Source organism: Salvelinus alpinus, chromosome 7 (genome assembly GCF_045679555.1).
Source record: "Salvelinus alpinus chromosome 7, SLU_Salpinus.1, whole genome shotgun sequence".
In the NCBI taxonomy this organism is placed as follows: Eukaryota; Metazoa; Chordata; class Actinopteri; order Salmoniformes; family Salmonidae; genus Salvelinus; species Salvelinus alpinus.
In genome coordinates, this window is record NC_092092.1 from 78,590,970 (window position 1) to 78,614,094 (window position 23,125).

The 23,125-nt window shown below is 41.8% G+C and overlaps 1 protein-coding gene across 2 annotated transcripts in view; it reads left to right on the plus strand.

The window, feature by feature from the left end:
- The first annotated feature begins 1,947 nt into the window (after positions 1-1,947).
- Positions 1,948-23,125, plus strand: part of gabrb2a (gamma-aminobutyric acid type A receptor subunit beta2a) — a 141,898-nt gene continuing 120,720 nt past the window's right edge. The window contains exons 1-3 of one of the 2 annotated variants that reach the window (XM_071411785.1): positions 1,948-2,112; positions 2,229-2,329; positions 2,970-3,037. In XM_071411785.1, coding sequence (XP_071267886.1) covers positions 2,036-2,112; positions 2,229-2,329; positions 2,970-3,037 — 246 coding nt within the window. In that variant the 5' untranslated portion in view covers positions 1,948-2,035. The remainder of the gene's footprint in view (positions 2,113-2,228; positions 2,330-2,969; positions 3,038-23,125) is intronic. The other variant, XM_071411784.1, reaches the window with a different exon arrangement.

Here is a 23,125-nt window from a genome sequence, read left to right on the forward strand (position 1 = left end):
ACAGATACGCCTCTGAAAACACTGATAGTACACAGATAGGCCTCTGAAAACACTGATAGTACACACATAGGCCTCTGAAAACACTGATAGTACACAGATAGGCCTCTGAAAACACTGATAGTACACACATAGGCCTCTGAAAACACTGATAGTACACAGATAGGCCTCTGAAAACACTGATAGTACATAGATAGGCCTCTGAAAACACTGCGTACATGAAACCTGGGGATTACCTTGGTTTTCTATTGAATTGCTTTTTAATTTCTATTTGATATTATATTTCTATCACAGCTGCTGTGTTTGTGTAGCCTCTTTAAAACACTCAGGGACCATATTTAGAATGGAGGATTTTATTATACGTAGGGCTATGAGCCTATTGGTCATGTTTGAATTGAGTGAATGAAATTGAGCTGCTCTCAACTACGTTTGTGCAATACATATGGTTATATGTGCAAGGTAAAAAAAAAGAAGTTTTAAATGGAAGGGGTTTCAATGGCGCTGTTTTTTCCTTCTTTCTTAACACATGATGGACAACATTTATCACATGGTTGTTATGATTGTAGTGTTTTTAGATTAATATATGTTTTATGAATGTTATCATCTTGTGTGAATGTTATCATCTTGTGTGAATGTTATCATCTTGTCTGAATGTTATCATCTGTCTGACTTGATGTGATGTGTGTCTGCAGATTGAATGAATGTTATCATCTTGTCTGAATGTTATCATCTTGTCTGAGTGTTATCATCTTGTGTGAATGTTATCATCTTGTCTGAATGTTATCATCTTGTCTGAGTGTTATCACCTTGTCTGAATGTTATCACCTTGTGCGAATGTTATCATCTTGTCTGAATGTTATCATCTGTCTGACTTGATGTGATGTGTGTCTGCAGATTGAATGAATGTTATCATCTTGTCTGAATGTTATCATCTTGTCTGAGTGTTATCATCTTGTGTGAATGTTATCATCTTGTCTGAATGTTATCATCTTGTCTGAGTGTTATCACCTTGTCTGAATGTTATCACCTTGTGCGAATGTTATCATCTTGTCTGAATGTTATCATCTTGTCTGAATGTTATCACCTTGTGCGAATGTTATCATCTTGTCTGAATGTTATCATCTTGTCTGAATGTTATCACCTTGTGCGAATGTTATCCTCTTGTCTGACTTGATGTGATGTGTGTCTGTAGATTGAATGAATGTTATCATCTTGTCTGAATGTTATCACCTTGTGCGAATGTTATCCTCTTGTCTGACTTGATGTGATGTGTGTCTGTAGATTGAATGAATGTTATCATCTTGTCTGAATGTTATCCTCTTGTCTGACTTGATGTGATGTGTGTCTGCAGATTGAATGAATGTTATCATCGTGTCTGAATGTTATCATCTTGTCTGACTTGATGTGATGTGTGTCTGTAGATTGAATGAATGTTATCATCTTGTCTGAATGTTATCATCTTGTCTGACTTGATGTGATGTGTGTCTGCAGATTGAATGAATGTTATCATCTTGTCTGAATGTTATCATCTTGTCTGACTTGATGTGATGTGTGTCTGCAGATTGAATGATTGAATGTTTTGCTAACAACGTTCTATGATAAATTATACAGATTGTCCCAACATTTGACACAATAAACTTTTGTTAAAAACTATATCCTATGTTATTATTAATACACTATATCCTATTGTATTAATTGGTTTGCCCTGTTCATTGCAAAGTTCTCTGAACTACCGACATAAACCAATATAAGGATTACGCTGGAATGATACTAATTGCATTTCGGCTGTTCGGTTCTAGTGGTCTGGACGGAATGGTATAAGATGTTTTTTTTTCTTCATTACGCTCATCCACTTGTCACTTTTAATTTGTTTCTCTGCGATGGAAACCCCTCATCCACCACCATCATTACTCGCCAGTGTTTGATATTTTGGTAGGATGTACGCATGCGCCTCTCATTGGGTTCTCGGAGCTTTTCGGAGTAAGTTGGATGCGCGTTCTCCTCACTCGCATCCCGAAAGCACATCGAACCTGTGACGATGGGGAAGCTCAGGAAAAACCGCTTTGGAATGTTGACCCTTTCCTTCTTTTTTACTTTTATCTGCTGTGCGCAAAGGTAAATTGGGGTTTGTGTTTTTACGCCCATTCTTCAAATCTCCATTGTATGGCATGTATCCTAGGCTATTTAGGTATTTGCATGCCGACCACCTTATGTTCTGTCTTTGCCCTCAGCGCCAAAGATCTGAGGGATCCCAGTAATATGCCACTGGTTAAAGACACGGTCGACAGACTGATGAAAGGCTACGACATTCGGTTGAGGCCAGATTTCGGAGGTAAGAAGAAAGACAAAAGGAAAGCAAATCGAGATGATGAATGTCATGTTTGCTGCCATTTATGACGTGCAGTGCAATACATGTTTAATGAATTGCTGCAACAACAAAAAAACTCTGGTACAATTGTTCTCATCGTGATAAGTCTTCATCCTCCTTATATGTTTCTCAGACTAGGCTACCTCTCCAATTACAGTGTTATTACAGTGTAATAGCCTTCCATTCCAAATAAATCACGTCTTTTTCACGTCACCAAACCCTTTTCCAATGTAGCAAGTTCAAATGATGAAATAAGACATGCTAGCCTATTCTGTATGGAGAAGAAGGGTCTTTGACTTGACGATCGATTCTATTCGCAGCGGGGAGCCTATTGAACTTCTGGTTGCCTACCATTCTGTTTGAATGGAAAATCATCAAGGGAGTTCCAAATGATGATGCCGATGATTATAGTCATTTTAATTGACAACGATAATCATTAAGACGGCATTAAAACATGCATTATTTACACTGGTGATGAGAGAACTTGGTGACATATCATTGACAGCAACCTACTGGTAGAATAACGGTCACTAAATTCTTATTTCTAAAAGGGAAAGAAAGAATTCTGTCCTCCTTTAATAACCTGCCTTTCTTCGCTTCACAGGTGCGCCGGTGGCAGTGGGGATGAATATAGATATAGCCAGCATAGACATGGTGTCTGAAGTCAATATGGTACGTGCATCATTATCATCCTCCTTATATGTTTCTCAGTATGCCTGGCTGAGTAAATTCGTATAGAGAAACCTATAACGCATTGTCAATCCATGTTGGACAGGGAACTTAATGCATGTCACGTTCTGCATTATGGGGAATTATGTTAACGACGTGGGGGGAGTCTGATGATAGTTTGATTCTATTAAGGAATCGATTCTCGTGTTGAACAGCGTTCTATCATTCAGCTCTGCATGTAGATGTTTGTTCGGCCATGGATGGTTGGTGTCTATTGGTTCCCATTTGAATTCAAAACACACGCTCACTGGCGCACTTCTACGGACATCCTTGCGTGCACAATCAACGCTGAGGCTGTGGCGTCTTCTGTTTCTGTTTCTTGTATCAAGCCATTGACTGCTATCATTTTGTTTGACATGACAGCGGCGCGTTATAACGCCAAAATTAAGAAGATTAAGGGGAAAAACCGAGAGAATTCCCATTTTCTCTCATAATACAAAAACATTATCTTCAACGTGATTGCGCCGCGCTCTCCTTTGGGAGAGGTATCTAGCTCCAGCTTCACTTCACTTTGAAGCGCGACGGGGAGCGCATCATCAGCTACGTAATTGATCCCCTCCCCTTGTCAGATGACGTAGATATGTGGATAATAGAACATGTCTGGACATACGATGGTAATCACGAGGGTATTTAATCGAGCTCCACTACACAATGTTATGCGTATGTCCCTAATGGCACCCTTTTCCATATGTAGTGAACTACTTTTGACCAGAGTCCTATGGACTCTAGTCAAAAGTAGTGTACAATATAGGTAATAGGGGTGCCATCTGTCTCCGTGCTGTAGGAAACCACTAGGTGCATAGAGATGGTATGACGAGGATCTCTCTCTCTTTCTCTCTCTCTCTCTCTGTGTGCTCTGGATAAGAAATAGGCATCTTACGTAACACTGTATCAATGGTTTGCTCTGGAGGAGGCTCGGAGGGGACACTTCTGTTCTCCTTACCCAACTGAATTCATAGTTGATCCGTTGTTGCATTTGGCATGGTTTTTCCCAGTGGATTTTATTGCAAATATGATATTGAATTTATCTGAGTGTACATTTTGCCCAGATAAGACAGTGCATTATGTTATTTTGTTAGATGGCTTTAGTTGGTTGGGGCTTGATGCTGGAAACACAGTGAGTTGTGTTGCTGTGAAGTTTGATTCCTGTGTGGGCCATGTGTACTGAATCACTGAGCTTGCTATAATGCTATAGGTCAGCCTGGATAAAAGCATCATCAGCTGAATTATCATAGTACTTCCTGTGAGGAAGGGATGTGGAAGTTCGTTTTGGTTAAAGAGGATGCAGCTCGGCTGAAAGGATGAAAGGGTTGAGGGGTTCCTCTGGGATGTCAACCAGTACTCATCTTCTCCTCCCTTTCTCCCTCCCTCCTCCCCCCTTCACACCTCCCTCCCTCCCTCCCTCCCTCCCTCACCTCCCTCCCTCCCTCCCCCCTTCACACCTCCCTCCCTCCCTCCCTCCCCGTCCTCTCTGTCTCTGACCTGGATTTCCATGTATGCCACCTTTATCTCTCTAAAGGGTGATGTTACTTTAAAACTCAGATTCCACATCTACAGACATTCATCTGTAATAAAAAAAACACTGCTTCATACAGCCAGCCACTCAGTGTGTAACAAAACTGTGCACGTAAGAGCGAACAGAACAGATTAGTAGAGAGAGAGAGAGAGAGAGAGAGAAAGAGAGAGAGAGAGAGAGAGAGAGAGAGAGAGAGAGAGAGAGAGAGAGAGAGAGAGAGAGAGAGAGAGAGAGAAAGAAAGAGAGAGAGGCAGAGAGAGAAACAGAGAGAGAGAGAAAGAGAGAGGCAGAGAGAGAGAAAGATAGAGGGAGAGAAACAGAGAGAGAGAGAGAGAGGACTGACGTCATGCCAACTCCCTGTAGCTATAAGAACATTCTCATTTCATTTCACGGAGGAGAGAGAATTGGCTTGCAGGGCAGGAGCATAAGCATGGCTCTCCTCTCATCCTCTCATCCTCTCCTCTCATCCTCTATTCTTCTCCTCTCATCCTCTATTCCTCCCCTCTCATCCTCTATTCTTCTCCTCTCATCCTCTACTCTCATCCTCTCCTCTCTTCCTCTCATCCTCTCCTCTCTTCCTCTCATCCTCTACTCTCTTCCTCTCATCCTCTCCTCTCTTCCTCTCCTCTCTTCCTCTCATCCTCTCCTCTCTTCCACTCCTCTCTTCCTCTCATCCTCTCCTCTCTTCCTCTACTCTCTTCCTCTCATCCTCTCCTCTCTTCCTCTCCTCTCTTCCTCTCATCCTGTCCTCTCTTCCTCTCCTCTCTTCCTCTCATCCTCTACTCTCTTCCTCTCATCCTCTCCTCTCTTCCTCTACTCTCTTCCTCTCATCCTCTCCTCTCTTCCTCTCCTCTCTTCCTCTCATCCTCTCCTCTCTTCCTCTACTCTCTTCCTCTCATCCTCTCCTCTCTTCCTCTCCTCTCTTCCTCTCATCCTGTCCTCTCTTCCTCTCCTCTCTTCCTCTCATCCTCTACTCTCTTCCTCTCATCCTCTCCTCTCTTCCTCTACTCTCTTCCTCTCATCCTCTCCTCTCTTCCTCTCCTCTCTTCCTCTCATCCTGTCCTCTCTTCCTCTCATCCTCTCCTCTCTTCCTCTACTCTCTTCCTCTCATCTTCTCCTCTCTTCCTCTCCTCTCTTCCTCTCATCCTGTCCTCTCTTCCTCTCCTCTCTTCCTCTCTTCCTCTCCTCTCTTCCTCTCATCCTCTCCTCTCTTCCTCTCATCCTCTCCTCTCTTCCTCTCCTACAAAACGGCTGCACGGTCGACACATTTAGATTAAATGAAAACTGCCAAAAATATGATCTCACCCCCTCCCTCCCTCTCTCTCTCCCTCTGTCCAATCTCCTTCATTCTACCTTATCTCTCTCTCTCTCTCTCTCTCTCTCTCTCTCTCTCTCTCTCTCTCTCTCTCTCTCTCTCTCTCTCTCTCTCTCTCTCTCTCTCTCTCTCTCTCTCTCTCTCTCTTTCCCCTCTTCCTCATTCTCCCCTCTCTCCATCGTCCCACACATCATGTCATTATTGGTGGTACTAGAGGTCCTCTCTGTCTCCTCTAACAACAGACAGGTTGGTGGTATTAGAGTTCCTCTCTGTCTCCTCTAACAACAGACAGGTTGGTGGTACTAGAGGTCCTCTCTGTCTCCTCTAACAACAGACAGGTTGGTGGTATTAGAGTTCCTCTCTGTCTCCTCTAACAACAGACAGGTTGGTGGTACTAGAGGTCCTCTCTGTCTCCTCTAACAACAGACAGGTTGGTGGTATTAGAGCTCCTCTCTGTCTCCTCTAACAACAGACAGGTTGGTGGTACTAGAGGTCCTCTCTGTCTCCTCTAACAACAGACAGGTTGGTGGTACTAGAGGTCCTCTCTGTCTCCTCTAACAACAGACAGGTTGGTGGTACTAGAGTTCCTCTCTGTCTCTTCTAACAACAGACAGGTTGGTGGTATTAGAGGTCCTCTCTGTCTCCTCTAACAACAGACAGGTTGGTGGTATTAGAGCTCCTCTCTGTCTCCTCTAACAACAGACAGGTTGGTGGTACTAGAGGTCCTCTCTGTCTCCTCTAACAACAGACAGGTTGGTGGTACTAGAGGTCCTCTCTGTCTCCTCTAACAACAGACAGGTTGGTGGTACTAGAGTACCTCTCTGTCTCCTCTAACAACAGACAGGTTGGTGGTACTAGAGTTCCTCTCTGTCTCTTCTAACAACAGACAGGTTGGTGGTATTAGAGCTCCTCTCTGTCTCCTCTAACAACAGACAGGTTGGTGGTACTAGAGTTCCTCTCTGTCTCCTCTAACAACAGACAGGTTGGTGGTACTAGAGGTCCTCTCTGTTTCCTCTAACAACAGACAGGTTGGTGGTACTAGAGGTCCTCTCTGTCTCCTCTAGCAACAGACAGGTTGGTGGTACTAGAGGTCCTCTCTGTTTCCTCTAACAACAGACAGGTTGGTGGTACTAGAGGTCCTCTCTGTCTCCTCTAACAACAGACAGGTTGGTGGTACTAGAGTTCCTCTCTGTCTCCTCTAGCAACAGACAGGTTGGTGGTACTAGAGTTCCTCTCTGTCTCCTCTAACAACAGACAGGTTGGTGGTACTAGAGGTCCTCTCTGTTTCCTCTAACAACAGACAGGTTGGTGGTACTAGAGGTCCTCTCTGTCTCCTCTAACAACAGACAGGTTGGTGGTACTAGAGGTCCTCTCTGTCTCCTCTAGCAACAGACAGGTTGGTGGTATTAGAGGTCCTCTCTGTCTCCTCTAACAACAGACAGGTTGGTGGTACTAGAGGTCCTCTCTGTCTCCTCTAACAACAGACAGGTTGGTGGTACTAGAGTTCCTCTCTGTCTCTTCTAACAACAGACAGGTTGGTGGTGGTACTGGATTCCAGAGCCAGCTTCAAACAGACAGGTTGGTGATTGCGTTAGGGTTAGGGTTAGGGTTATCCAGGATGTTTTGTTTGGAAGTCTCAGTGTACTTCCTGAGTTGACTGGAATTGAAATGGATTGACGGCAACCCTGGTCTCATTCAAAATGGTACTGTATATATGAAGTGCACTTCTTCAGGGCCTTGGGTAAGGTCATGGCTAAAAGAAAGGCACCATATAGAAGGAATAAGTTGCCATTTCAGATGAGTGGTACTGGTTTGAATTTCAGCTCCTTCCAGGTCATCATGTCTCCCTCGACCTCCCAGGGTAGAGCACAAGAAATCACTGGAGCAAAAGTCTGATTTAAAAATAAGGAACCATAATAATTTAACAATAATACTGTACATGAGAGGCCATGTGTTATGATGTTTTTTTATCATGGCTGTGATGTCATAGCCACGAGGTTGTCAAGTGGCATTTTATGTGTTCTCTGGTCGTTAGTTCTGTTTGTATGGACTGCCATGGAAACCATGTAAACCATGTAAACCATGGAAACCATGGAAACCATGTAAACCATGTAAACCATGGAAACCATGGAAACCATGTAAACCATGTAAACCATGGAAACCATGGAAACCATGGAAACCATGTAAACCATGTAAACCATATAAACCATGTAAACCATGTAAACCATGTAAACCATGGAAACCATGGAAACCATGTAAACCATGTAAACCATGTAAACCATGTAAGCCATGTAAACCATGTAAACCATGTAAACCATGTAAGCCATGTAAGCCATGGAAACCATGTAAACCATGGAAACCATGTAAACCATGGAAACCCAAGCGCTGTTTGATAGTTCCAGAACCGTGGTTTCTAGGGACGCTGTCCATGGATCTGAAAACAGCGCACGTCCGGTCTATGCATAGAAAAATGTAATGTCAGATGGAAATATTGTATAGAGGCACTGTCCATGGATCTGAAAACAACGCTTCAAATTGTAGCAAAGACATTGATACATCAGATCAGAATAGAAACCGCGATGACTTTTTTCCCCCGAATGGTCACAGTGTAACAGTATAACTTTAGACCGTCCCCTCGCCCCGACACGGGCGCGAACCAGGGACCCTCTGCACACATCAACAACTGACACCCACGAAGCGTCGTTACCCATCGCTCCACAAAAGCCGCGGCCCTTGCAGAGCAAGGGGAAACCCTACTTCAGGTCTCAGAGCAAGTGACGTAACCGATTGAAATGCTATTAGCGCGTACCCGCTAACTAGCTAGCCATTTCACATCCGTTACACTCACCCCCCTTTCAACCTCCTCCTTTTCCGCAGCAACCAGTGATCCGGGTCACGGCACCAATGTAACAGTATAACTTTAGACCGTCCCCTCGCCCCGACACGGGCGCGAACCAGGGACCCTCTGCACACATCAACAACTGACACCCACGAAGCGTCGTTACCCATCGCTCCACAAAAGCCGCGGCCCTTGCAGAGCAAGGGGAAACCCTACTTCAGGTCTCAGAGCAAGTGACGTAACCGATTGAAATGCTATTAGCGCGTACCCGCTAACTAGCTAGCCATTTCACATCCGTTACAACAGCATCGACAGCTATTTATTTATGATACTGATTTGCACATTTCCACAGGGCAGAGCTCGTTCCCCCAGGTTCTCATATGTGCAGCCACAACTATTCTACACTATCTGTCTCTCTCCAGTGACTTTTTTGTGGTTCTTGGTTTCTTCATTTTTGTCTTCGTTTATTACGAATGAGTCAAGCTCCAGTTGGCCTTTTCTTTCATTTCCTCTTCGGCCAAATTGCAACTGCAAATCAAACCACTCCTTATTCAGTAAGTGGCGTAGGAAACTCCGGAGAATATTACCCATCTCCTGTTTTGAAACAGTTGCCAGATCGATGTTTATCCCTTTGTCTGACAGCCATTCTAGAAACCACTTCACCGCCCAGTTGGTTTGTCTTGTTGTAGCATCTTAATTTCTCTCATTTTCTTTGTCGTTTATAGCAGCTGATTTCTCCATGTCTATAATGTTAACACTAGACTCAGGTTACTGGTCCGTGTCTATAATGTTAACACTAGACTCAGGTTACTGGTCTGTGTCTATAATGTTAACACTAGACTCAGGTTGCTGGTCTGTGTCTATAATGTTAACACTAGACTCAGGTTGCTGGTCCATCTATAATGTTAACACTAGACTCAGGTTACTGGTCCGTGTCTATAATGTTAACACTAGACTCAGGTTGCTGGTCCATCTATAATGTTAACACTTGACTCAGGTTACTGGTCCATGTCTATAATGTTAACACTAGACTCAGGTTGCTGGTCCATCTATAATGTTAACACTAGACTCAGGTTGCTGGTCCGTGTCTATAATGTTAACACTAGACTCAGGTTACTGGTCCATCTATAATGTTAACACTAGACTCAGGTTACTGGTCCGTGTCTATAATGTTAACACTAGACTCAGGTTGCTGGTCCATCTATAATGTTAACACTAGACTCAGGTTACTGGTCCATGTCTATAATGTTAACACTAGACTCAGGTTGCTGGTCCATCTATAATGTTAACACTAGACTCAGGTTGCTGGTCCGTGTCTATAATGTTAACACTAGACTCAGGTTACTGGTCCATCTATAATGTTAACACTAGACTCAGGTTACTGGTCCGTGTCTATAATGTTAACACTAGACTCAGGTTACTGGTCCATCTATAATGTTAACACTAGACTCAGGTTACTGGTCCATGTCTATAATGTTAACACTAGACTCAGGTTGCTAGTCTGTGTCTATAATGTTAACACTAGACTCAGGTTGCTAGTCTGTGTCTATAATGTTAACACTAGACTCAGGTTGCTAGTCTGTGTCTATAATGTTAACACTAGACTCAGGTTGCTAGTCTGTGTCTATAATGTTAACACTAGACTCAGGTTACTGGTCCATGTCTATAATGTTAACACTAGACTCAGGTTACTGGTCCGTGTCTATAATGTTAACACTAGACTCAGGTTACTGGTCCATGTCTATAATGTTAACACTAGACTCAGGTTGCTGGTCCATGTCTATAATGTTAACACTAGACTCAGGTTGCTGGTCCGTGTCTATAATGTTAACACTAGACTCAGGTTACTGGTCCGTGTCTATAATGTTAACACTAGACTCAGGTTGCTGGTCCATCTATAATGTTAACACTAGACTCAGGTTACTGGTCCGTGTCTATAATGTTAACACTAGACTCAGGTTGCTGGTCCGTGTCTATAATGTTAACACTAGACTCAGGTTACTGGTCCATGTCTATAATGTTAACACTAGACTCAGGTTACTGGTCCGTGTCTATAATGTTAACACTAGACTCAGGTTACTGGTCCATGTCTATAATGTTAACACTAGACTCAGGTTACTGGTCCATGTCTATAATGTTAACACTAGACTCAGGTTGCTGGTCCGTGTCTATAATGTTAACACTAGACTCAGGTTACTGGTCCGTGTCTATAATGTTAACACTAGACTCAGGTTGCTGGTCCGTGTCTATAATGTTAACACTAGACTCAGGTTGCTGGTCCATGTCTATAATGTTAACACTAGACTCAGGTTACTGGTCCATGTCTATAATGTTAACACTAGACTCAGGTTACTGGTCCATGTCTATAATGTTAACACTAGACTCAGGTTGCTGGTCCATCTATAATGTTAACACTAGACTCAGGTTGCTGGTCCGTGTCTATAATGTTAACACTAGACTCAGGTTACTGGTCCATCTATAATGTTAACACTAGACTCAGGTTGCTGGTCCATCTATAATGTTAACACTAGACTCAGGTTGCTGGTCCGTGTCTATAATGTTAACACTAGACTCAGGTTGCTGGTCCGTGTCTATAATGTTAACACTAGACTCAGGTTACTGGTCTGTGTCTATAATGTTAACACTAGACTCAGGTTACTGGTCCATGTCTATAATGTTAACACTAGACTCAGGTTACTGGTCCATGTCTATAATGTTAACACTAGACTCAGGTTGCTGGTCCGTGTCTATAATGTTAACACTAGACTCAGGTTGCTGGTCCATGTCTATAATGTTAACACTAGACTCAGGTTGCTGGTCCGTGTCTATAATGTTAACACTAGACTCAGGTTACTGGTCCGTGTCTATAATGTTAACACTAGACTCAGGTTACTGGTCCATGTCTATAATGTTAACACTAGACTCAGGTTTCTGGTCTGTGTCTATAATGTTAACACTAGACTCAGGTTGCTGGTCCATCTATAATGTTAACACTAGACTCAGGTTACTGGTCCGTGTCTATAATGTTAACACTAGACTCAGGTTACTGGTCCATCTATAATGTTAACACTAGACTCAGGTTACTGGTCCATGTCTATAATGTTAACACTAGACTCAGGTTGCTAGTCTGTGTCTATAATGTTAACACTAGACTCAGGTTGCTAGTCTGTGTCTATAATGTTAACACTAGACTCAGGTTGCTAGTCTGTGTCTATAATGTTAACACTAGACTCAGGTTGCTAGTCTGTGTCTATAATGTTAACACTAGACTCAGGTTACTGGTCCATGTCTATAATGTTAACACTAGACTCAGGTTGCTAGTCTGTGTCTATAATGTTAACACTAGACTCAGGTTGCTAGTCTGTGTCTATAATGTTAACACTAGACTCAGGTTGCTAGTCTGTGTCTATAATGTTAACACTAGACTCAGGTTACTGGTCCGTGTCTATAATGTTAACACTAGACTCAGGTTGCTGGTCCATCTATAATGTTAACACTAGACTCAGGTTACTGGTCCGTGTCTATAATGTTAACACTAGACTCAGGTTGCTGGTCCGTGTCTATAATGTTAACACTAGACTCAGGTTACTGGTCCATGTCTATAATGTTAACACTAGACTCAGGTTACTGGTCCGTGTCTATAATGTTAACACTAGACTCAGGTTGCTGGTCCATGTCTATAATGTTAACACTAGACTCAGGTTACTGGTCCGTGTCTATAATGTTAACACTAGACTCAGGTTGCTGGTCCGTGTCTATAATGTTAACACTAGACTCAGGTTACTGGTCCGTGTCTATAATGTTAACACTAGACTCAGGTTGCTGGTCCATCTATAATGTTAACACTAGACTCAGGTTACTGGTCCGTGTCTATAATGTTAACACTAGACTCAGGTTGCTGGTCCGTGTCTATAATGTTAACACTAGACTCAGGTTACTGGTCCATGTCTATAATGTTAACACTAGACTCAGGTTACTGGTCCGTGTCTATAATGTTAACACTAGACTCAGGTTACTGGTCCATGTCTATAATGTTAACACTAGACTCAGGTTACTGGTCCATGTCTATAATGTTAACACTAGACTCAGGTTGCTGGTCCGTGTCTATAATGTTAACACTAGACTCAGGTTACTGGTCCGTGTCTATAATGTTAACACTAGACTCAGGTTGCTGGTCCGTGTCTATAATGTTAACACTAGACTCAGGTTGCTGGTCCATGTCTATAATGTTAACACTAGACTCAGGTTACTGGTCCATGTCTATAATGTTAACACTAGACTCAGGTTACTGGTCCATGTCTATAATGTTAACACTAGACTCAGGTTGCTGGTCCATCTATAATGTTAACACTAGACTCAGGTTGCTGGTCCGTGTCTATAATGTTAACACTAGACTCAGGTTACTGGTCTGTGTCTATAATGTTAACACTAGACTCAGGTTACTGGTCCATGTCTATAATGTTAACACCAGACTCAGGTTACTGGTCCATGTCTATAATGTTAACACTAGACTCAGGTTGCTGGTCTGTGTCTATAATGTTAACACTAGACTCAGGTTGCTGGTCCATCTATAATGTTAACACTAGACTCAGGTTGCTGGTCCGTGTCTATAATGTTAACACTAGACTCAGGTTGCTGGTCCATGTCTATAATGTTAACACTAGACTCAGGTTGCTGGTCCGTGTCTATAATGTTAACACTAGACTCAGGTTACTGGTCCGTGTCTATAATGTTAACACTAGACTCAGGTTACTGGTCCATGTCTATAATGTTAACACTAGACTCAGGTTTCTGGTCTGTGTCTATAATGTTAACACTAGACTCAGGTTGCTGGTCCATCTATAATGTTAACACTAGACTCAGGTTACTGGTCCGTGTCTATAATGTTAACACTAGACTCAGGTTACTGGTCCATCTATAATGTTAACACTAGACTCAGGTTACTGGTCCATGTCTATAATGTTAACACTAGACTCAGGTTGCTAGTCTGTGTCTATAATGTTAACACTAGACTCAGGTTGCTAGTCTGTGTCTATAATGTTAACACTAGACTCAGGTTGCTAGTCTGTGTCTATAATGTTAACACTAGACTCAGGTTGCTAGTCTGTGTCTATAATGTTAACACTAGACTCAGGTTACTGGTCCATGTCTATAATGTTAACACTAGACTCAGGTTGCTAGTCTGTGTCTATAATGTTAACACTAGACTCAGGTTGCTAGTCTGTGTCTATAATGTTAACACTAGACTCAGGTTGCTAGTCTGTGTCTATAATGTTAACACTAGACTCAGGTTACTGGTCCGTGTCTATAATGTTAACACTAGACTCAGGTTGCTGGTCCATCTATAATGTTAACACTAGACTCAGGTTACTGGTCCGTGTCTATAATGTTAACACTAGACTCAGGTTGCTGGTCCATCTATAATGTTAACACTAGACTCAGGTTACTGGTCCGTGTCTATAATGTTAACACTAGACTCAGGTTGCTGGTCCGTGTCTATAATGTTAACACTAGACTCAGGTTACTGGTCCATGTCTATAATGTTAACACTAGACTCAGGTTACTGGTCCGTGTCTATAATGTTAACACTAGACTCAGGTTGCTGGTCCGTGTCTATAATGTTAACACTAGACTCAGGTTACTGGTCCGTGTCTATAATGTTAACACTAGACTCAGGTTGCTGGTCCATCTATAATGTTAACACTAGACTCAGGTTACTGGTCCGTGTCTATAATGTTAACACTAGACTCAGGTTGCTGGTCCGTGTCTATAATGTTAACACTAGACTCAGGTTACTGGTCCATGTCTATAATGTTAACACTAGACTCAGGTTACTGGTCCGTGTCTATAATGTTAACACTAGACTCAGGTTACTGGTCCATGTCTATAATGTTAACACTAGACTCAGGTTACTGGTCCATGTCTATAATGTTAACACTAGACTCAGGTTGCTGGTCCGTGTCTATAATGTTAACACTAGACTCAGGTTACTGGTCCGTGTCTATAATGTTAACACTAGACTCAGGTTGCTGGTCCGTGTCTATAATGTTAACACTAGACTCAGGTTGCTGGTCCATGTCTATAATGTTAACACTAGACTCAGGTTACTGGTCCATGTCTATAATGTTAACACTAGACTCAGGTTACTGGTCCATGTCTATAATGTTAACACTAGACTCAGGTTGCTGGTCCATCTATAATGTTAACACTAGACTCAGGTTGCTGGTCCGTGTCTATAATGTTAACACTAGACTCAGGTTACTGGTCCATCTATAATGTTAACACTAGACTCAGGTTGCTGGTCCATCTATAATGTTAACACTAGACTCAGGTTGCTGGTCCGTGTCTATAATGTTAACACTAGACTCAGGTTGCTGGTCCGTGTCTATAATGTTAACACTAGACTCAGGTTACTGGTCTGTGTCTATAATGTTAACACTAGACTCAGGTTGCTGGTCCATGTCTATAATGTTAACACTAGACTCAGGTTACTGGTCCGTGTCTATAATGTTAACACTAGACTCAGGTTGCTGGTCCGTGTCTATAATGTTAACACTAGACTCAGGTTGCTGGTCCATGTCTATAATGTTAACACTAGACTCAGGTTACTGGTCCATGTCTATAATGTTAACACTAGACTCAGGTTACTGGTCCATGTCTATAATGTTAACACTAGACTCAGGTTGCTGGTCCATCTATAATGTTAACACTAGACTCAGGTTGCTGGTCCGTGTCTATAATGTTAACACTAGACTCAGGTTACTGGTCCATCTATAATGTTAACACTAGACTCAGGTTGCTGGTCCATCTATAATGTTAACACTAGACTCAGGTTGCTGGTCCGTGTCTATAATGTTAACACTAGACTCAGGTTGCTGGTCCGTGTCTATAATGTTAACACTAGACTCAGGTTACTGGTCTGTGTCTATAATGTTAACACTAGACTCAGGTTACTGGTCCATGTCTATAATGTTAACACTAGACTCAGGTTACTGGTCCATGTCTATAATGTTAACACTAGACTCAGGTTGCTGGTCTGTGTCTATAATGTTAACACTAGACTCAGGTTGCTGGTCCATCTATAATGTTAACACTAGACTCAGGTTGCTGGTCCGTGTCTATAATGTTAACACTAGACTCAGGTTGCTGGTCCATGTCTATAATGTTAACACTAGACTCAGGTTGCTGGTCCGTGTCTATAATGTTAACACTAGACTCAGGTTACTGGTCCGTGTCTATAATGTTAACACTAGACTCAGGTTACTGGTCCATGTCTATAATGTTAACACTAGACTCAGGTTTCTGGTCTGTGTCTATAATGTTAACACTAGACTCAGGTTGCTGGTCCATCTATAATGTTAACACTAGACTCAGGTTACTGGTCCGTGTCTATAATGTTAACACTAGACTCAGGTTACTGGTCCATCTATAATGTTAACACTAGACTCAGGTTACTGGTCCATGTCTATAATGTTAACACTAGACTCAGGTTGCTAGTCTGTGTCTATAATGTTAACACTAGACTCAGGTTGCTAGTCTGTGTCTATAATGTTAACACTAGACTCAGGTTGCTAGTCTGTGTCTATAATGTTAACACTAGACTCAGGTTGCTAGTCTGTGTCTATAATGTTAACACTAGACTCAGGTTACTGGTCCATGTCTATAATGTTAACACTAGACTCAGGTTGCTAGTCTGTGTCTATAATGTTAACACTAGACTCAGGTTGCTAGTCTGTGTCTATAATGTTAACACTAGACTCAGGTTGCTAGTCTGTGTCTATAATGTTAACACTAGACTCAGGTTACTGGTCCGTGTCTATAATGTTAACACTAGACTCAGGTTGCTGGTCCATCTATAATGTTAACACTAGACTCAGGTTACTGGTCCGTGTCTATAATGTTAACACTAGACTCAGGTTGCTGGTCCGTGTCTATAATGTTAACACTAGACTCAGGTTACTGGTCCATGTCTATAATGTTAACACTAGACTCAGGTTACTGGTCCGTGTCTATAATGTTAACACTAGACTCAGGTTGCTGGTCCATGTCTATAATGTTAACACTAGACTCAGGTTACTGGTCCGTGTCTATAATGTTAACACTAGACTCAGGTTGCTGGTCCGTGTCTATAATGTTAACACTAGACTCAGGTTACTGGTCCGTGTCTATAATGTTAACACTAGACTCAGGTTGCTGGTCCATCTATAATGTTAACACTAGACTCAGGTTACTGGTCCGTGTCTATAATGTTAACACTAGACTCAGGTTGCTGGTCCGTGTCTATAATGTTAACACTAGACTCAGGTTACTGGTCCATGTCTATAATGTTAACACTAGACTCAGGTTACTGGTCCGTGTCTATAATGTTAACACTAGACTCAGGTTACTGGTCCATGTCTATAATGTTAACACTAGACTCAGGTTACTGGTCCATGTCTATAATGTTAACACTAGACTCAGGTTGCTGGTCCGTGTCTATAATGTTAACACTAGACTCAGGTTACTGGTCCGTGTCTATAATGTTAACACTAGACTCAGGTTGCTGGTCCGTGTCTATAATGTTAACACTAGACTCAGGTTGCTGGTCCATGTCTATAATGTTAACACTAGACTCAGGTTACTGGTCCATGTCTATAATGTTAACACTAGACTCAGGTTACTGGTCCATGTCTATAATGTTAACACTAGACTCAGGTTGCTGGTCCATCTATAATGTTAACACTAGACTCAGGTTGCTGGTCCGTGTCTATAATGTTAACACTAGACTCAGGTTACTGGTCTGTGTCTATAATGTTAACACTAGACTCAGGTTACTGGTCCATGTCTATAATGTTAACACTAGACTCAGGTTACTGGTCCATGTCTATAATGTTAACACTAGACTCAGGTTGCTGGTCTGTGTCTATAATGTTAACACTAGACTCAGGTTGCTGGTCCATCTATAATGTTAACACTAGACTCAGGTTGCTGGTCCGTGTCTATAATGTTAACACTAGACTCAGGTTGCTGGTCCATGTCTATAATGTTAACACTAGACTCAGGTTGCTGGTCCGTGTCTATAATGTTAACACTAGACTCAGGTTACTGGTCCGTGTCTATAATGTTAACACTAGACTCAGGTTACTGGTCCATGTCTATAATGTTAACACTAGACTCAGGTTTCTGGTCTGTGTCTATAATGTTAACACTAGACTCAGGTTGCTGGTCCATCTATAATGTTAACACTAGACTCAGGTTACTGGTCCGTGTCTATAATGTTAACACTAGACTCAGGTTACTGGTCCATCTATAATGTTAACACTAGACTCAGGTTACTGGTCCATGTCTATAATGTTAACACTAGACTCAGGTTGCTAGTCTGTGTCTATAATGTTAACACTAGACTCAGGTTGCTAGTCTGTGTCTATAATGTTAACACTAGACTCAGGTTGCTAGTCTGTGTCTATAATGTTAACACTAGACTCAGGTTGCTAGTCTGTGTCTATAATGTTAACACTAGACTCAGGTTACTGGTCCATGTCTATAATGTTAACACTAGACTCAGGTTGCTAGTCTGTGTCTATAATGTTAACACTAGACTCAGGTTGCTAGTCTGTGTCTATAATGTTAACACTAGACTCAGGTTGCTAGTCTGTGTCTATAATGTTAACACTAGACTCAGGTTACTGGTCCGTGTCTATAATGTTAACACTAGACTCAGGTTGCTGGTCCATCTATAATGTTAACACTAGACTCAGGTTACTGGTCCGTGTCTATAATGTTAACACTAGACTCAGGTTGCTGGTCCATCTATAATGTTAACACTAGACTCAGGTTACTGGTCCGTGTCTATAATGTTAACACTAGACTCAGGTTGCTGGTCCGTGTCTATAATGTTAACACTAGACTCAGGTTACTGGTCCATGTCTATAATGTTAACACTAGACTCAGGTTACTGGTCCGTGTCTATAATGTTAACACTAGACTCAGGTTGCTGGTCCGTGTCTATAATGTTAACACTAGACTCAGGTTACTGGTCCGTGTCTATAATGTTAACACTAGACTCAGGTTGCTGGTCCATCTATAATGTTAACACTAGACTCAGGTTACTGGTCCGTGTCTATAATGTTAACACTAGACTCAGGTTGCTGGTCCGTGTCTATAATGTTAACACTAGACTCAGGTTACTGGTCCATGTCTATAATGTTAACACTAGACTCAGGTTACTGGTCCGTGTCTATAATGTTAACACTAGACTCAGGTTACTGGTCCATGTCTATAATGTTAACACTAGACTCAGGTTACTGGTCCATGTCTATAATGTTAACACTAGACTCAGGTTGCTGGTCCGTGTCTATAATGTTAACACTAGACTCAGGTTACTGGTCCGTGTCTATAATGTTAACACTAGACTCAGGTTGCTGGTCCGTGTCTATAATGTTAACACTAGACTCAGGTTGCTGGTCCATGTCTATAATGTTAACACTAGACTCAGGTTACTGGTCCATGTCTATAATGTTAACACTAGACTCAGGTTACTGGTCCATGTCTATAATGTTAACACTAGACTCAGGTTGCTGGTCCATCTATAATGTTAACACTAGACTCAGGTTGCTGGTCCGTGTCTATAATGTTAACACTAGACTCAGGTTACTGGTCCATCTATAATGTTAACACTAGACTCAGGTTGCTGGTCCATCTATAATGTTAACACTAGACTCAGGTTGCTGGTCCGTGTCTATAATGTTAACACTAGACTCAGGTTGCTGGTCCGTGTCTATAATGTTAACACTAGACTCAGGTTACTGGTCTGTGTCTATAATGTTAACACTAGACTCAGGTTACTGGTCCATGTCTATAATGTTAACACTAGACTCAGGTTACTGGTCCATGTCTATAATGTTAACACTAGACTCAGGTTGCTGGTCTGTGTCTATAATGTTAACACTAGACTCAGGTTGCTGGTCCATCTATAATGTTAACACTAGACTCAGGTTGCTGGTCCGTGTCTATAATGTTAACACTAGACTCAGGTTGCTGGTCCATGTCTATAATGTTAACACTAGACTCAGGTTGCTGGTCCGTGTCTATAATGTTAACACTAGACTCAGGTTACTGGTCCGTGTCTATAATGTTAACACTAGACTCAGGTTACTGGTCCATGTCTATAATGTTAACACTAGACTCAGGTTTCTGGTCTGTGTCTATAATGTTAACACTAGACTCAGGTTGCTGGTCCATCTATAATGTTAACACTAGACTCAGGTTACTGGTCCGTGTCTATAATGTTAACACTAGACTCAGGTTACTGGTCCATCTATAATGTTAACACTAGACTCAGGTTACTGGTCCATGTCTATAATGTTAACACTAGACTCAGGTTGCTAGTCTGTGTCTATAATGTTAACACTAGACTCAGGTTGCTAGTCTGTGTCTATAATGTTAACACTAGACTCAGGTTGCTAGTCTGTGTCTATAATTTTAACACTAGACTCAGGTTGCTAGTCTGTGTCTATAATGTTAACACTAGACTCAGGTTACTGGTCCATGTCTATAATGTTAACACTAGACTCAGGTTGCTAGTCTGTGTCTATAATGTTAACACTAGACTCAGGTTGCTAGTCTGTGTCTATAATGTTAACACTAGACTCAGGTTGCTAGTCTGTGTCTATAATGTTAACACTAGACTCAGGTTACTGGTCCGTGTCTATAATGTTAACACTAGACTCAGGTTGCTGGTCCATCTATAATGTTAACACTAGACTCAGGTTGCTAGTCTGTGTCTATAATGTTAACACTAGACTCAGGTTACTGGTCCATGTCTATAATGTTAACACTAGACTCAGGTTGCTAGTCTGTGTCTATAATGTTAACACTAGACTCAGGTTGCTAGTCTGTGTCTATAATGTTAACACTAGACTCAGGTTGCTAGTCTGTGTCTATAATGTTAACACTAGACTCAGGTTACTGGTCCGTGTCTATAATGTTAACACTAGACTCAGGTTGCTGGTCCATCTATAATGTTAACACTAGACTCAGGTTACTGGTCCGTGTCTATAATGTTAACACTAGACTCAGGTTGCTGGTCCGTGTCTATAATGTTAACACTAGACTCAGGTTACTGGTCCATGTCTATAATGTTAACACTAGACTCAGGTTACTGGTCCGTGTCTATAATGTTAACACTAGACTCAGGTTGCTGGTCCATGTCTATAATGTTAACACTAGACTCAGGTTGCTAGTCCGTGTCTATAATGTTAACACTAGACTCAGGTTACTGGTCCGTGTCTATAATGTTAACACTAGACTCAGGTTACTGGTCCGTGTCTATAATGTTAACACTAGACTCAGGTTGCTGGTCCATCTATAATGTTAACACTAGACTCAGGTTACTGGTCCATGTCTATAATGTTAACACTAGACTCAGGTTGCTGGTCCATCTATAATGTTAACACTAGACTCAGGTTGCTGGTCCGTGTCTATAATGTTAACACTAGACTCAGGTTACTGGTCCATCTATAATGTTAACACTAGACTCAGGTTACTGGTCCGTGTCTATAATGTTAACACTAGACTCAGGTTACTGGTCCATCTATAATGTTAACACTAGACTCAGGTTACTGGTCCATGTCTATAATGTTAACACTAGACTCAGGTTGCTAGTCTGTGTCTATAATGTTAACACTAGACTCAGGTTGCTAGTCTGTGTCTATAATGTTAACACTAGACTCAGGTTGCTAGTCTGTGTCTATAATGTTAACACTAGACTCAGGTTGCTAGTCTGTGTCTATAATGTTAACACTAGACTCAGGTTACTGGTCCATGTCTATAATGTTAACACTAGACTCAGGTTACTGGTCCGTGTCTATAATGTTAACACTAGACTCAGGTTGCTGGTCCGTGTCTATAATGTTAACACTAGACTCAGGTTACTGGTCCGTGTCTATAATGTTAACACTAGACTCAGGTTGCTGGTCCATCTATAATGTTAACACTAGACTCAGGTTACTGGTCCGTGTCTATAATGTTAACACTAGACTCAGGTTGCTGGTCCGTGTCTATAATGTTAACACTAGACTCAGGTTACTGGTCCATGTCTATAATGTTAACACTAGACTCAGGTTACTGGTCCGTGTCTATAATGTTAACACTAGACTCAGGTTACTGGTCCATGTCTATAATGTTAACACTAGACTCAGGTTACTGGTCCGTGTCTATAATGTTAACACTAGACTCAGGTTGCTGGTCCATCTATAATGTTAACACTAGACTCAGGTTACTGGTCCATGTCTATAATGTTAACACTAGACTCAGGTTGCTGGTCCATCTATAATGTTAACACTAGACTCAGGTTACTGGTCCGTGTCTATAATGTTAACACTAGACTCAGGTTACTGGTCCGTGTCTATAATGTTAACACTAGACTCAGGTTGCTGGTCCGTGTCTATAATGTTAACACTAGACTCAGGTTGCTGGTCCATGTCTATAATGTTAACACTAGACTCAGGTTACTGGTCCATGTCTATAATGTTAACACTAGACTCAGGTTACTGGTCCATGTCTATAATGTTAACACTAGACTCAGGTTGCTGGTCCATCTATAATGTTAACACTAGACTCAGGTTGCTGGTCCGTGTCTATAATGTTAACACTAGACTCAGGTTACTGGTCCATCTATAATGTTAACACTAGACTCAGGTTGCTGGTCCATCTATAATGTTAACACTAGACTCAGGTTGCTGGTCCGTGTCTATAATGTTAACACTAGACTCAGGTTGCTGGTCCGTGTCTATAATGTTAACACTAGACTCAGGTTACTGGTCTGTGTCTATAATGTTAACACTAGACTCAGGTTACTGGTCCATGTCTATAATGTTAACACTAGACTCAGGTTACTGGTCCATGTCTATAATGTTAACACTAGACTCAGGTTGCTGGTCTGTGTCTATAATGTTAACACTAGACTCAGGTTGCTGGTCCATCTATAATGTTAACACTAGACTCAGGTTGCTGGTCCGTGTCTATAATGTTAACACTAGACTCAGGTTGCTGGTCCATGTCTATAATGTTAACACTAGACTCAGGTTGCTGGTCCGTGTCTATAATGTTAACACTAGACTCAGGTTACTGGTCCGTGTCTATAATGTTAACACTAGACTCAGGTTACTGGTCCATGTCTATAATGTTAACACTAGACTCAGGTTTCTGGTCTGTGTCTATAATGTTAACACTAGACTCAGGTTGCTGGTCCATCTATAATGTTAACACTAGACTCAGGTTACTGGTCCGTGTCTATAATGTTAACACTAGACTCAGGTTACTGGTCCATCTATAATGTTAACACTAGACTCAGGTTACTGGTCCATGTCTATAATGTTAACA